This window comes from Lates calcarifer, unplaced genomic scaffold (genome assembly GCF_001640805.2).
Source record: "Lates calcarifer isolate ASB-BC8 unplaced genomic scaffold, TLL_Latcal_v3 _unitig_2226_quiver_726, whole genome shotgun sequence".
NCBI classification, from domain to species: Eukaryota; Metazoa; Chordata; class Actinopteri; family Centropomidae; genus Lates; species Lates calcarifer.
In genome coordinates this window covers 79,962-95,268 of record NW_026116067.1, presented here as the reverse complement: position 1 = coordinate 95,268, position 15,307 = coordinate 79,962, and the positions used below count along the sequence as shown (strand labels likewise).

The following is a 15,307-nucleotide window of genomic DNA, read 5'->3' as shown; positions in this document are numbered from 1 at the left end:
AAACAGAAACAACACAACACTGCATGACATGAAGATGTTTGTGGTGATAAAACAGCTCATAGTTAGATCTCAGTTGTTTAGGGAGGAGCACAGGGTTAAATTATTCGTTAACAAATGTTAGACTTTCAAATATTTACCTCCCTGCTGTGAGACAGGCCTGTGGAGCAATGTTTTTATAGCAATGATGAAGGAGACCGGTCGCTAGTAAACATGGATGTAAATAATAAATGTTTCAAATGTTTATGAAACTCCGTCTCTGCAGCCGTTTTATGAAGAAGGAAACATGTTCAACATGTTTGTCAGATCTCTAGAAAACATGATCAGAGTTCTGATGAGAAACACTGAAAGTAGAAATAACTCCACAGGCAGCGTTAAAAGCCGAGGCAGACCTGCATTTAAAATGGCTGAAAGATGGAGCAAAATAAATAAACTTGAATAGAATCCAGGGCTGGGCGATAAAACGACAGCGATAGTTATGGTGAAATAACTTTTCCTCGATAGAAACATAAGACACAGTCAATAGAACTCATTCTGTCAGTGTCTTGATAGACAACACGAAAAGCCAATGATGAATGAGAATAATAAAGCTCAGAGCTCAGGCGTACCTGCTTTTATTAGCAGGTGCTAATGTTAGCTAGGTTAGCAAGCTGAGTGTTTTTGATGTATTCAAGTTGACACAATAAGAAGACGAGAAGACATACCGCTGTACGTGATGATGCGTTCAGTGGCGTCTCCCTCGCCGTAGCGGGTGATGGGGGTGAGGCGGACCAGGTAGGACTCCGGTTTGACGAGTTCAGTCAGATTGTAGGTCAACAGCTCCCCCTTCTGGATGGTCGCCTCCATGGGAATCTCCTGCTCCCACCAGCGAGACTGACTCATCTGAAACACAAAGACAAACCAACTCCTGAGAGACGGTGGCAAATAATACAGATTATTAACAATAAACCTGATCAGATACTGAATCCTGAGTGTTGGAGAAAGTCAGTGAAACAGAAACTACCAGGAATCAGGAGTCAGGAGCTAAAAGAAGCTAACAGAAGCTAACAGGAGTCGGGAGCTAACACTCTGTTACATGTGTCTTTAAATTCCTCATAAAGCGACAGAATTAACGTCTGATTAACGAGTGATTTAACTACACACACACTAATCTGAGTTAACACCGACACCTGAACCAGGTTTGTCGTCTTGACTTTACCTGATAAGCTGAGTTAAACCAGAGGAGGTTAAACTCCTGTCGTAGTACAGGCCTCTGCTCCTCCTGTAGTCTGAGTTAATCGTCTATTGTTGATCATTAAAGTTGCTTTGTATTGTGGTGGTTTAGCTCTTCAGGTGTATTTATATACACATCACATATATCAGAGTGATACTTTATTTAGTCTCATAATCATTTCACTCGTTAGTTAGTGTGTGATATTCACAGCCAGAGTAAAGAGGGTTTGTTTAAAGAACATAAGGTCATCTCACACAGACATTGGATCAAGTCGACCTGGAATGATGATAAAGTGTCCAGGCCTGGAAATCAGTGTTGCACAGTAATATGCAAACGTTCAGCTGTTCATTCTTTGTCCATCCATATTTGGTAATGGTTGACCATCAGGCCATGTAAGTTTTTTAGTAAATAAAAATGTTAACGTCCCTCAGACTTTACTCGACTGTTTGTACCTCCTCCTCCTGTTCACTCACATCTCCTCTCTCCCTCTCTATTCTGTTCATTTTACACTCCAGTAAACTCCTCCACCTCCTCCACCTCCTCCTCTCACTCTCTCTTGGCTGTCTTCTCTTTATGTCCTCTGGTCTTTCTTCTTCTTCATCTGTCTCTCTACTTTTCTTTCTCTCATTTTTCTGTCTTCTTCTTCTCATCATTTTTCTGTCTCATCAGCACTTCCTCTCTCTCTGCAGCACACACTGGTCCCTATGAATGAAGACAGATTACCATGGCAACAGGCCCTCCTCCTCCTCCTTATTCTCTCCAGCTAAAGGTTGATGCTGCAGAAGATCCAGGTACAAACACTCAGCACTCAGATAAACCTTTATGAACACCAGGTCACTTCATTAGAACAGAGGCTTGGACATGAACCAACAGATCTTTATCAACTAAACGACAGTGTCCACTCTCTACTGACCAAAGTCACATCACACTGACCCTCGTGGACCTTTGTCCCAGTATAGAGAGCTGCAGGACTGATGCTAAAACCAGGAAGTCAGTTAGCATGTTAGCATGTTAGCACTTCCTGTTCCCTCGTCCCAGAGTCAGTGTGTTTCTGGTTAAATGTCTGAAATAAGGTCTGTGGATTTTAACACAAGCTCAAGACATTTTCAGGTTTTATTCTCAGACATAAAATCCCTCCAGATATCCACATAATCTGTGAAGATGATCTGATCAACTAAACCTGAAGGATCAGAAACTTTAGTTGCTCACAGTTTATTTTCTGGAATAATCCAAAACACTATGAAAAAATCTCATTGTCTTTTTGTAGAGGACCCAGACTGATGCTAACTTCAGGGCTGGGCTTTTGACACAGAGACCCTCTCTAAGACCAGAGCAGGACCTGTAAAACCAGACTTTTTTCTGTTACTTCTCCTGTTAAATACGCAGCTTGTAGGATGTGATCATATTTCAGAGTTTTACTGCGTATAGAAAGACACCAAGAGTTTCTCTGATGGGTTTAATCTGAATATTTTTACTGGATCATAAACCCTCGGCACCAGTTTTACTGCCTTCATTAAAATTTATCGGTTGTAACAAACAACATCACAACAAGACAAAGACTTCATTCTCTGTTTTGTCACATTTATGACTTTAGACCAAACAGCTCTTCACAGTACATCAACATGAATATGGAAAATATGAGTCAGAAGAGAAATAAAAACGCATTACCAGACTGATAGAAACTGTGTTTTCTGGATTTGTCAGTTAATTAGCAAAGGAAACTTTAACTGTTTAAACTGTTGATATGACTCCGATTTCTGAAGTTTGCTCGATGATGGAATCAAACATTACTCTATGTAGGACTGCCGCCTAAATTTGACTATTTGATGCATCGGTCAGAAAGTTCCTGACTCAATTCACAAAATGTCAGCTGACAAGTTATTACACTTTTTTTCAGCTGCCTCTCAGTTCACACACTGAGCTGTAAACTTTACAACCAAATGACCGAACTACAAAACTAACAGTGATGGAGGCAGAGACCTGATGAAAACAGAGAGACTGTTTCTGTTGTTTGCTCTGATCCTCTCAGCTCAGGTGTCAGGTGAGTTCTACCTGCTGTTAAAACAGACTGACAGCGTCAGCAGCCCGACAGGACAGACAAGGCGCGGCAGGATTTCATAACTGAGCTGCAAACAAGACACCGACTTTATGTCTGCAGTGTTTCTGCTGTTTATAGTTTGTAGTGAAAATTTTCGGTGCTGCAGTTTTATGAAGTTGCTGTTACAGGACTCAGCAGAGGGCTTTTAATTTGAAACAGTGGTCACAGGAAGTGGAGACAGCGGTAATACCCAGCTGAGGCGAGAGGGAGAGAGAGAAAGGTAGATGATTTAACTCAGTTCCTGACTGATCAGTTTGTCTGTTTTATGTTTTGGATGTTATCACTTTTATTCTGTAAAACACTTTGTAACTTATAAATAAAGTTAATATCATTATTAATGTTATTCTCTGGTGTTGATGGAAATGCTTATGTCCAGCAGCCATGGATCAACAGAAGTTGGTTCCAGATCTGGTAATAAAGTGTGTTCAGACTCAAACCAACAAATTCTTTATAAAACTGTCCGTCTGTCTTTGATTCTTGCAGATGTTCACTGTCTGGTCTCCACTGGGGCTTGTTTTAAACATGGGTTGTGTACTGACCTGTCTGATGCCGAGTCTGTAGGCCAGGATCCGGTCCACAGCGTTGGGCTCCATCTGAGTCCATTGAAGCTTGAAGCCGTAGACCCGGGGTCGGTTCTGCCACAGAGCGCTGTAGGTGTCGTAGTAAAACTCTGGAGGGTAGGCCTTCCCTGAGGAGACACAGGGGTCAGAGGTCACACAGAGCTGGAACAACAAACAGAAGAAGTCCAGGACTTGGACTTGAGTGATTGAGAGGCATGACCTGTGGATTTAAACAGCTCTCTCACACGATGTTCAGACTGTTTGGACTCAGTCATGGACAATGTTGGTGACTTCACATTTAAACTTTCCTCCAATTCGACAAACACAAGTGTTCACGATGCTGTTGGTGAGTCTCAGTGTGCAGATTTAAATATGTCACAGTTTCCATGTTTGTTTGGTCCAAGGAGAGAAGAAGAAGAAGAAATGATGACGGGGCAAAAAGACAGAAGAAGGAGAGTCAGAGTGTTAATCTCTGAGGCAGCAGGATTAAGAAACTCAACTTAATATGACAGTAAACAGAGTGTGTGTGTGTGTTTGTATGTTAGCACCACTGTGTCAGTGTGTTTCTGCTGATGCGCAGGTTGGAGGATTAAACCACCACAGAAGAAGAGTCACCTGACTGAACGAAGCCTCCAACATGAGCCACCTGATAACACAGAGCTGAGACCTGATTGGCTGACTCAGCCGTGGCTGCTCCTGGAGCTTTCTGCAGCTGCAGGATGAGTTAAGACCAGGACTCAGAGTTTCAGGGGGTCTCAGTCCCGTTGTGTGGTCCACAACTGAAACACACCTGGTTCAGGTTCACAGGTATGAGGTGTTTGCTGTGAGCTGCATCCCTCCATCAGGAACCCTGCTGTCGCTCTACGTCTGTGTTCTGGTGTATGAATACTCCAGTCAAAAGTAACTATGTACATTTACTCAAGTACTGCAGCACAATTTTGAGGTACTTGTACTTTTCTTGAGTATTTTCAGTTGCTGGTAATTTGTACTTCTACTTCACTTCAATTGTTTTTACACTACATTCCTTTCAAAGCTGTAAGGTGTGAGAAGTGTCCCAGTGAATATTTTATCACACTGTAATGTTGAATCCTCCATCCTCCTCGCAGCCAAAATAAAAAGGTTACTACTCTAATCTAGTCACAACCCCAATCTCCTCCACCCATGAACCCATGTGGATGCAGTAGTCATAAACCTGGACCTTCAGTCCACACCAAGGTTTGACCAGCATGGCTGAAATGTTGTGAGCTCGTACAGCTTTACAGTTGATAAAATGAAACATCGATGATCTAAAATCAGACTGATGGAAACATGAAGCTGATTCTGTTCTTTCAGCCCTCCATCCTCAGCCTCCTCTTTGAAGCTGAGTGTTTGTGTTCATCCCTCTGAAGGTGTGAGGAACCATCTAGGCGAGTCGTCGTGTTTGAGTTTTGTCTCTCACTTCAATGTCAGAGTTTCTCTTCTGTCAGGTTTATTCTGAAGCTCTGCTGTCGTCTCATTGGCTGCTGCAGGATGAGCAAGGTTTAAAATGCCACCGGCGTGTTCACACCTGATTAACAACACAAACTTCACCTCAGCAACGACAAGCCCGACATAATCGCCGTCATTTTCCATCAGCCCTCCATCCTCAGCTTACAACTTCCCCTCTTTAAACACTTTCTGCTGCCGCCTGCAGAACGCGCTGCTGCTCTGCGGCTGGCCCCCGATAAGAGGCTTAACGCTGCCGCCGCTTTTACAGGACGAGTCTTGCAGCGCTGACAGGGCGTCTCTGCAGGGGAGCTTTCATCAGGAGAGGATGTCTGCTGTTTCCCAGAGTCTGAAACTCTGCTCAGTCTAATGATTCAGAGACGTTAAAACCAGGAATAATGCACCCACCAGACTTTCTCTGCCCAGATACCAAACATCACCAGTGCTCTTTTTCCTTAAAGCTCCATGCAGAGTTTTCCTGAAAACAATCGTTTTTTAATTTTAAATTAATTTTTTCCAGGTCAGATATTTGTGAGTTCACTGTAGAAAAATGTTAAAAAACATAAAGTAAACAAACTTCACAGCTGATGCGGCGAAACGTTGAGAGGAAATGGTCGTCTAAATAATGCAGGGAGGAACTACGTGCAACAAATGGGCAAAAATACACGTACTGTAACGTCTATTATTCTTCAGCCTTGAAGACCTCGGCTGTAAATTCAACACCAGGGAGGAGGCAGCCAGGTATTAAAGGCAGGAAGTTTTCTAATCTCACAACAGAGAGTGAATTATTTGTTGTTGGAGAACTGATGTGTGAGAGGATGTGAAGGTTTCCTGAAGCTCTGCACATTATTTATGACGCTTCAAACTCCCCCGAGGAAACTCTCAGTGATTCTCTGCTTCTGTCTGCCAGCACATCGGATTTAAAGATGAGATAAAGTCTAATTAACCATCATGTTCTCATCCTCGCGATGTAAATATTTAGAACTGGAGAACAGCTAACAGTCCCATCAGACCTCAGGCCTGTTAACAAAACCTCGTCAACAGCTGCAGGACCAGATCAGACCAGAGTTAACGAGGAAAACTGGCTCAGGAGGCAGCTCTCCTCTCAACAGGGATAAAGGAAGAGCTGGTTTAACGTCTGTCAGGACGAGTCTCAAGTCCTTCAGGAGAGATCTGAAGACTGTCAGATCAGATCCCAAGTCTTTGAGGACAAGTCTGAAGTCCATCAGTACAACTATTAGTCTTAAGTATGTTGCCACAAGTCTCCGGTCTATCATGGCAGGTCTCAGGTCTGTTGGGACAAGTATTAACTCTCAAGTCAGTAAGGGAAAATCTCAAGTCAGTCTTTCAAGTCAGGACAAGAATCAAGTCTTGAAACTCAGGGCAAGTTCCAAGTTTGACGAGACAAGTCTCGTGCCAAGTTTCTCAAGGGCAGGTCAGGACAAGTGTCAAGTTTTTAATGAGTCATCTCAAGTCTGTTAGGACAGGTCTCAAGTCATCCCAGACAAGTCAAGTCTTACGTACTTTGAGATAAATCCACGTCAAGTCACAGTTTATTTAATTCAAGTCCAAGTCAAGTTTAGTCATTTGAGACAGGTGCAATTCAAGTCTAAGGTCATTTGAGACAAGTCACATTTAAGGTCATTTCAGGTGAACACCTGTAACTGTAAATAAGAAGAAGATCTATCAAAAGTTCCATCATTTCCAACTGTCCGACTCACCTGTGACCAGGAAGGTGCAGCGCCCCGCCCCTGCCTCGTTGGTGATGTCACAGGTGTACTCGCCATAGCCCTCTCGGTTTAGTGCTCGTACATGGTAGCTGGTGTCGTCCTTCTGGTCACTAAACTGTCCGACAGTGAGGAGGCGGGAGCCCAGCTTCCACTCATATCGCAGGAGGCGAGCCGGGTGAGCTCGCAGGAGGCGGCAGGTGAGGCTGAACGCCCGGCCAAGAGCCTGACGGATCTCCGTGTACACTGGCTCCACGGTCGGAGGGACTGTTGGACAGAGAGAGACAGAAAATAAGAAATAATACGTATCAAAATAACAAATGCTATCTCAATTTTTATGCACTCATGTTGTTCTTCCACACTTTATATAAACCACAGGACATTACTAAAGTCTATTAAGACTTTCAAGAAAGTACTAAGTCTCGGGTCAAGTCCAAAGTCAAGTGTCTCAAGGACAAATCTCAAGTCTGTCACAATGTGTCTCAGTCTGTCAGGAAGAGTCTCTGTTCTCTAAGGACGAGCCTTAAGTCTGTCAGGACAAATCTAAACTCGACTTTGTCAGTCAGGACAGGTCTCAACTCTGTCAGTCTCAAGTCCTTTTGGGGCAAGTGTCACACCAAGTCTCAAGTCTCTCACACTGTTTTTCATACACAGCTACTTCAGCCTCTGCACCAACTTTGATGTCCAAACTTTAGCTTCACTCTTTGAGCATCTTTGGATCTTAACATCTTTACCAGTAACTTCACACAAATTAAAAAACATATTTCAGTTTACAAGTTTTAACATGATCTTGAACCTGAACTGACCTAAGAGCTGACTCATTATTAAACTGATAAAACTAATAAATCCCGACTGAATGAGGCTGAATTTAACTCAAGTTACTGCTGCTGCATTTCATCTCCGGCTCTCTCATTTCACTCTTTAACAAAGCCAAAAATGTCTCCAAAATAACCTTAAACCTCTTAAGTGTTTGAAATATTTAAACCCAGACGGGCGTTAACCTCTCTGCTTCAGTGCTCTGCTAAAGGGCACAAAGGCAGAGTCTGATCTGTCTTTCTAAATCCCCCAAGCAGAACTTCCTCAGAGGATTTCAGCTACATTACAGGTGTCACTTCACAGATTAACGTCCTGCTGTCAAACACAGATCAACAAACAAAAAACCCAGCAGCTGCACAGACCGTCCTCTGACCTCTCAGCAGCAGAGAGAGAAATCATCTGAATCGTCACTGATAGAGACGAGCACAAATGCTGCCTGGCTCCAGGGACGAGGCAGTGCTCAGCCCCACATGATTAATTCAGGCTGAGAGATCAGAGCAGGATGCAGTGCTGATAAAGTTTAGACTTTAAACAGACAATATCTAGTCTAAGTTTAAATAAAATGTCTGAATTCAGGCATCACATAAACTTCATGACTTCATGGATCTTCAAAGATCTGCTCTGCTGCCTCATCTGGTTAAATATTGGTATTATTACTAAAAAGAAAACCAAAATGATCCTGTATACAGTCTCTATTACTGTGTTTCTGTCCTCAGGCAAATCCCCTCCTATTAATTGTCTGATGAGTGAAACATTGTTTATAAAGTGAGTTTCAGTGATGGACAATGTGCTGGATTCTTTATGTCTTTGTTTGTGCAAGAACTCTTTAGTGTTGGTCCAACAATATGCCAACAGTGATTACATATTTATCCCTCACAAAAAAGCATTTTATTAAAATGTGAAATTTAAAAAATCACATATGGAACATGAAAATCACAAGTTTCAGATAAAAGTTTTGTAGATATGTAAATATTTTCTGAATAATTTCTGTTTTTGTAAAAAAGAAAGTGTCTGACTGAAATGAGAATAAGGTCTAACACATAATCATTTTTACATTAGTTCTGCAGATATTTTGTCATAAGTCAAAGTATGGGCTCAGTTAAAATGTTGACCTGATGGTGGCGCTAGAGGTAAAGTCAGAGGATCACCAGAGTTATTACAGTTCATCCTGAGGGGAACACGAATGTCTGAACCACATTTTGTCACAATCCATCCAGAGATATTTCAGTCTGGACCAGAGAGGACTGACACAGCTGAGCTGCTAATGTGGCTGCAAAACCCTCTGAGACAAACTTGTTATTTTAGTCTGTCTCCAGAAAAAGGGTTTGACTCTTTACTCCTCACAGCCGGGAGTATTTTCTGAGTGAAGCTCAGATCTGTTTCCTCTGAAGTAAATCTGTAAATATTTTGGAGAAAATCTGTAAAAGAACAGGACATGATTCAGTTCAGTTTAAGCAGCAGAGTCTCATCTGATACCAGTGGACAGTAAACTAAACATCACACACTGAATGACTCTGAGCATGTTAAGCACACACACACACACACACACACACACACACACACACACACACACACACACACACACACAGATAAAGGTCTGCAGTTCATCTCGACCCCCCAGAAATGTTCCCAGGACCTTCCTCCTGGTCCCGGAACATCTAAAGGTCAGTTGGACGCCTCTGCCCAACGGCGACCTTCAGCCAAGCTCTCTGATTGGCCAAAAGAAGACTTCTGACCTTGCTATTTAATTCCCACGATGCACTGCTGGACCCAGTGTTGGAACTCGTTAATGATCTCTGCTTCTTTCTACAGTTTTAATCCTGATAACTTCAGTATGAAAGACTCTCTGAGCAGCAGCAGCTCTGTGAGGACACGTCAGGGCCAGATGAGGAATAATTTAATTTACATGATAATTTAATTCAGTCAAATGATCCCAGTTAGAGAAGGTTTAAGAACAGCTGCTGATCATTACAGCATTTTCCAAATCTTCTGTCTGTTCTAATCAAACATCCAGATCATCTAATGTCCCCTCTTAACAAACAACAAAGCAGATACAGCTGGTTCAAATGAATGTGGTTCTTGCTCTTTGTAGCTATTACACCTGCTGATCATTTAACTGAAACACAGGACTTTATTTCGTTTATACATTGATTTCACAACCACAACATCTGAAAGAAAACTTTACCTCTGACGGCATCTTAATGTTTACATGCCCGTCTCATGAATTAGTCCAACAGTTAAATTACGTCGTGTTCATGTTCAAACGACTCGTCCCAGAGTCCTGATGAACCATATTCTAAAGAAACATCTCCAGTCAGTAGACGGTCCGTTAAGTATAATGCTGTTTCTGTGACTTCAACAAATTACCCACAATGCCTGTAGAAAAACAACCTGAGGGGGGGAACAGCTACCTTTTTACTACTTTGGTGAAATCTTTTCAGCCACTGCTAAACACTTTTTTGGGATTATGAGGACATCCGTGTAATCCCTGTAGAAAAACAATCTCGGGGTGATTTTATAAATCAGCTACAGTCATTACACAAACAAGTAAACAGTAAACGGTCCTTTAACTCCACTGAATGCTTCCTCTCAGATTGTGACCACTGCAACATCACCAGCATATCCAGACCACCATCCTAGTTGAAGACGTCAACACATCACTGATGTCCACAATATCAGTTATGAAATGACCTTCAGTCAGTAGGAAGTCTGCTAACTTCTGTATATAAGGTTTGACAATCTGCTAATCATTTTTTTCCAGCATTGTGAGGACTGAAACTTCACTGACGTCCCTGTAATGACTGAAGAAAAACAACACTCAGATAAATTTGATGCAGCAGCCACAGTATTGCCTGTAGCAGGGATTATTTTCAGTCGTTGCTTCAGACTTTTTCGGACTGTGAGGGAAGATTTTTGTCACCAGCTGCAGTCATCAGTTTCCCTTTTTATTCTTGTGTCTGTTCACTACTTTGAAAACTTCTCAGTCAGTCGACAGCCTGTGAAATTTCTATATGAATGCTACGATTGTGTTTTGTGGGGACTGTAACACTCGCACCTTGACAGATTACTGAGGTCCCCATAATTCATGTAAAAAACGACCTCAGGGGGATTTTACACAACAGACTAAAATCCCCTTTATTCTTATGTCTGTTCACTACTTTAAAGAAATCTTTTCAGTCGATACACGTCGGTAACTTGTTTTTTAAACCTGGGAGGAGGATGTTCGTCAGAGGGATTGTGGGGACATCACCTCTGCACATCACTGTCGTCCCTGTAATCCAGTAAAAAAACCAACAGTCAGTTGGGGATTATTGTCAAAATTAAACCCTAAAAAAAGCTACTAACAGCTCATTTGAAACGTTGCTCATAAGGTTTCATCTTCAAGCTTCATGTGAACTCTATTAGCATATTTCTGAGAAGTCATTAAAATCAGAGCAAGACATAATTAACAGGCAACAACTCACAAACCGCAGAGAAACAGAAAGAGTTTCTGTTTTTATTCTAACTCTGCTCCTGTGTCCATTTCATTTAATGTACATCTTGTTTTCTGTTCATTTCTTCAGTTTATTATTTATTATGTTGCTGTTAAGTTTCTCAGTCAGCAGCTTTTCCTGAGGATCACAGAAATTTCCTCTTCGCTTGCAGTGAGAACTTAAATCTGCATCGCGTGTGACTTGAATGTTGTTTCACTTATTTTAAAGTAATCCACCTGTAATCTGCCCCCACTTTAATCTGCTTAGTGTTGTTGCACAGAGAAAACACCAAACACACTGCAGGAAGTTTAGAGAAGAGAGACTTTAAAGAAGAGATGTTCCTTTTTTGGCATTTTAACTGTCACTGTGGTAAAAAGGAAACAGGTATTAGCAGTACAATGTGCTGGATCCAGACGGTTCCGGTTTGGTTTTCATTACATTTAACATGTAACCATCTTCACCGGTTCTGTGGTTCTAAATTTGGTCTCAGACTGAATCCAGGTTGTGTAAATCCAGCTCGGTCAGCAGAATCCTTCTGTCTTCAAAAGTAAGTTAAGGATTTACAACTTCCCCAATTCACATTTTTCTCTCTCTCTACATTTTCTGCACCTGTGTTACTTCATACACCTGCAGCCTCGTTTTATTCTCAGTGTCTTCTCCCTGATAAGCTGTGGTCTCACTGGTCCATCACTGTGGACACGAGCGTCCAACAAATTAAAACATGTGAAGGAAGAATCAGTAAAGCCTAACGTGTTTACTGAAACTGCTGAGAGTCGTCACATCGTAAACCGGAACTGATGTTCGGTTCAACGAGCCTCTGAACGTCTGGTCCCGATCTTTGTCAACCCACTTTTCACAGCCCAGTGTTTCTGATTGGATGTTGCTCTTCTCCTTCCTCTGACTTGTCTCCAGATGTTCTTACTGCAATTTTATTTTTGGCTACGGGGAAATCAAATACATTTGAAAAACAAATGTAGTGTCTGGGATCAAACAACATGGTCAGGTCTCAGAAACACTCAGACTAGGACCTGTTGTGCCTCAGGTCAAAGACGTTTGTCTGAGACAGACAAATCACAGGAAAACTGTTGTAGTCTGCTCTGACCTCTTACAGGAAACTGGTTTAATGGATTTAGTGAGAAATTCTAAAACAAAAAAAAGGAGATACAAGTCTTAGACTTCAGTGAAACTGGTGTAACTGAAACTTCATAACACTGCAGTGACGACAAACTGTAAACAGCAGAAACACTGCAGACGTAAAGTTGGCATCTTGTTCACAGCTCAGTTATAAATCCTACCGCTCCATGTCTCTCCTGTCGGGCTGCTGACTCTGTCAATCTGTTTTAACTCGCTGTAACTGCAGTAGTTCTGCTTTAGCTGTTTGTGTCCAACCTCCTGTGGAGTTTTAACACTTCTCTCTCATGCCTGGTTCTTTAACCTTGTTTTGTTGCATAAAAAGTTTTTGAACTTATTTGTATCTCTGAAGATGTTTTTCATAATTTGATTTGTCAGTGTCAGATGTTTGGATGTTTGCTTGTTTTTAGGTGTGTTTTTCAGTTTCTCTCTCAGACTCTGAGTCCTCAAACTGCTCGGTTGAAGATTTGCTGCCAGTTTCCACATCGATTCTCTGGAGAATCAGAACGAGTCGAGCTGCAGAGGAGATTCACTCTGACAGCCTTTTAGTGCAGCAGGAAGCCAGGAGCTGTGTGTGTGTGTGTGTGTGTGTGTGTGTGTGTGTGTGTGTGTGTGTGTGTGTGTGTGTGTGTGTGTGCGCGGGCAGCTTCCTGTCACATCCTCTGATTGTATCCTGTGCGACATGGTACCCTGCAGGTTAGACGGAGCGTGACTGGAAGGTCGTGGATTCGATCCCCGTTCACAGACAGACAGACAGCATGTGTCCGTCACCGGCTTCCCGCGTGCCCTCGAGCAGAGGCGTCGAACCGACCCCCTCTACCTGCTCTGACAGAGCTGCTGGTGTGTGTTTCCTCTGAAATGGTGTTTTCTCCCAGACGGATCTGCTGCTGTCTGCTCTGATAGATGTGATGTGGTTTGATTGGATGATGTGACATTTCCTCTGCAGGGCTCAGGAGTCAACGTCACAGTGCACTCTGGGTATTTTAGGGGCTAAAGCAGCGCAGTCGCTGGCTGCTGGTGTTTTTTTTTACATCTGCAGCAGATGTTACATTTGGTTTCATCTGAAAAGAGATTTCTGACTGAAAAATGTGCAGCGGAGGATGAAGAGGAGAGACCGAGCAAGACGCTGCAGTTCAAGTCAGGAGGACGTTATCAAACACAGGGAGTCACTATTATTGATTAACAGGGTTGTAAAATGTTCAAAGCTGGAAACTTTCCACAGGAATTAACAGGAATTAACAGGAATTAACAGGAAATTTGCTAAACTGCAGGTTAGCCTATGACAGGAAACTTAAAAGTATCTAGAAAAAAAACATCTTGCAGCAAAATCTTGGTTAAAACAACCAGATTTAATGTAAATTCAGCTGAATATTTCAAATTAATTTTTTCATAGGGAATATGTTTATTTTATTCAACATTTGTGTTGTTTTGTTGTTTAATTAAAGAATTGATTTAAGTTCTACTCACAAATAAATCAAAGTCAAAACTGTAATTTTTAATATTTGTATTAATTTGCATGCAAATGTTTATATTTATGGTTCTATATGATACAGTTTGTATAAATTACCCCAAATTCCCATTAACTCCCATATATTCCTGTTTTTCCAGCAGTGCTCTAACCTGAGCTCACTGTAACGTTTTCATTCAGCAGTGATTCCTATTTTCCACCTTTACCTGCATAAAAAAATCACTGACAACCACCTGAAGCTTTCAGTCTCTCTGTCAAATTAGAGCTACATCAGTGTAATTAATCTGAATGAATGTTTTACACACAAACACACACATTCTTATTAATATGCATGCATGTATAAAGCATGTATGAACAACAATGTTAATTACTAATATGGATGAGCTGATTAAACCCACTCCACCTGTGTGTGTGTGTGTGTGTGTGTGTGTGTGTGTGTGTTACCCACACTGCACCACCAGCTGGATCAGCGCCTCCCTCGGTTTCACGTTGAAGCCGTTGTACTGACTTGTCTGGCAGCGGTACGTCCCGCTCATCTCCCTCGTCACGTTGTTGATCCTCAGGACGCCGTCGTAGCTCTCTGTCTGAGCCGAGCCGTCCGGCATCAGAGCTGCTGCCGCCGCCGCCGCCGCCCCGCTCTCCTCCACCCGAGACCACAGAATGATGGGTTTGGGTTTCCCTGAGACCAGACACTGCAGGTCCACGGTGTCGCCCTCCTGAGCGATGAGGTGAGAGCGCCCCCTGGGGACGGTCAGCTCTGGAGGAACTGCAGGGACAGAGACCGGATTGTTTATTTTATTTTTGATTAATTGAATAATTATCTTATTTTGTTCTGTGATGCTAAAGATTTGTAGATTAAATTCCTCAACTTTTACTCTCTGGGTCAGTTTTGTATGAATCCAGTAACCATGGCAACATGTTTCTTTTACAGATTAAATAAGAAACGAGAGTGCCGACATCACATTTGATATATTTTCTTCCTGCTCTGTCCATTAGCGTCTGAAGTCTGAGTGCTGTATGTGATGTCTGCTGCTGGCCTCTCCTCTGTCGTTCTGTTTTATGTGATTTTCATTCTTTTATGTTATAACCTCTTACATCTGCTTTGATGTTGTTTTGTCTCTTTAGATGTTTAACGTCGGCCTGCCCAGAAACTGCAGATGAAAATGAGCCTTTCAGCTGAAAGTCAAACACATTTCCATCATGTGGTTCTTATGGTGCGTTTCATTTACATCGGAAGTCAGAACTCTGAACTGGGACTTGACCATGTTCCAGTTGAGAAGTTGGAAAACATGGGCACAAATAAGACAGAACTACTATATATAACAGTAAAATTAGCAGAGAGTTCACTACTATGGATGAC

At 42.2% G+C, this 15,307-nt stretch overlaps 1 protein-coding gene across 2 annotated transcripts in view; it reads right to left on the bottom strand.

The window, feature by feature from the left end:
• Positions 1 to 15,307, bottom strand: part of LOC108892378 (MAM domain-containing glycosylphosphatidylinositol anchor protein 2) — a 91,410-nt gene that overhangs the window by 16,054 nt on the left and 60,049 nt on the right. For both annotated transcript variants that reach the window (XM_051067978.1, XM_051067977.1), the window contains exons 8-11: positions 14,396 to 14,713; positions 7,054 to 7,326; positions 3,848 to 3,996; positions 702 to 879 (exon numbers count right to left, since the gene is read on the bottom strand). In XM_051067978.1, coding sequence (XP_050923935.1) covers positions 702 to 879; positions 3,848 to 3,996; positions 7,054 to 7,326; positions 14,396 to 14,713 — 918 coding nt within the window. The remainder of the gene's footprint in view (positions 1 to 701; positions 880 to 3,847; positions 3,997 to 7,053; positions 7,327 to 14,395; positions 14,714 to 15,307) is intronic.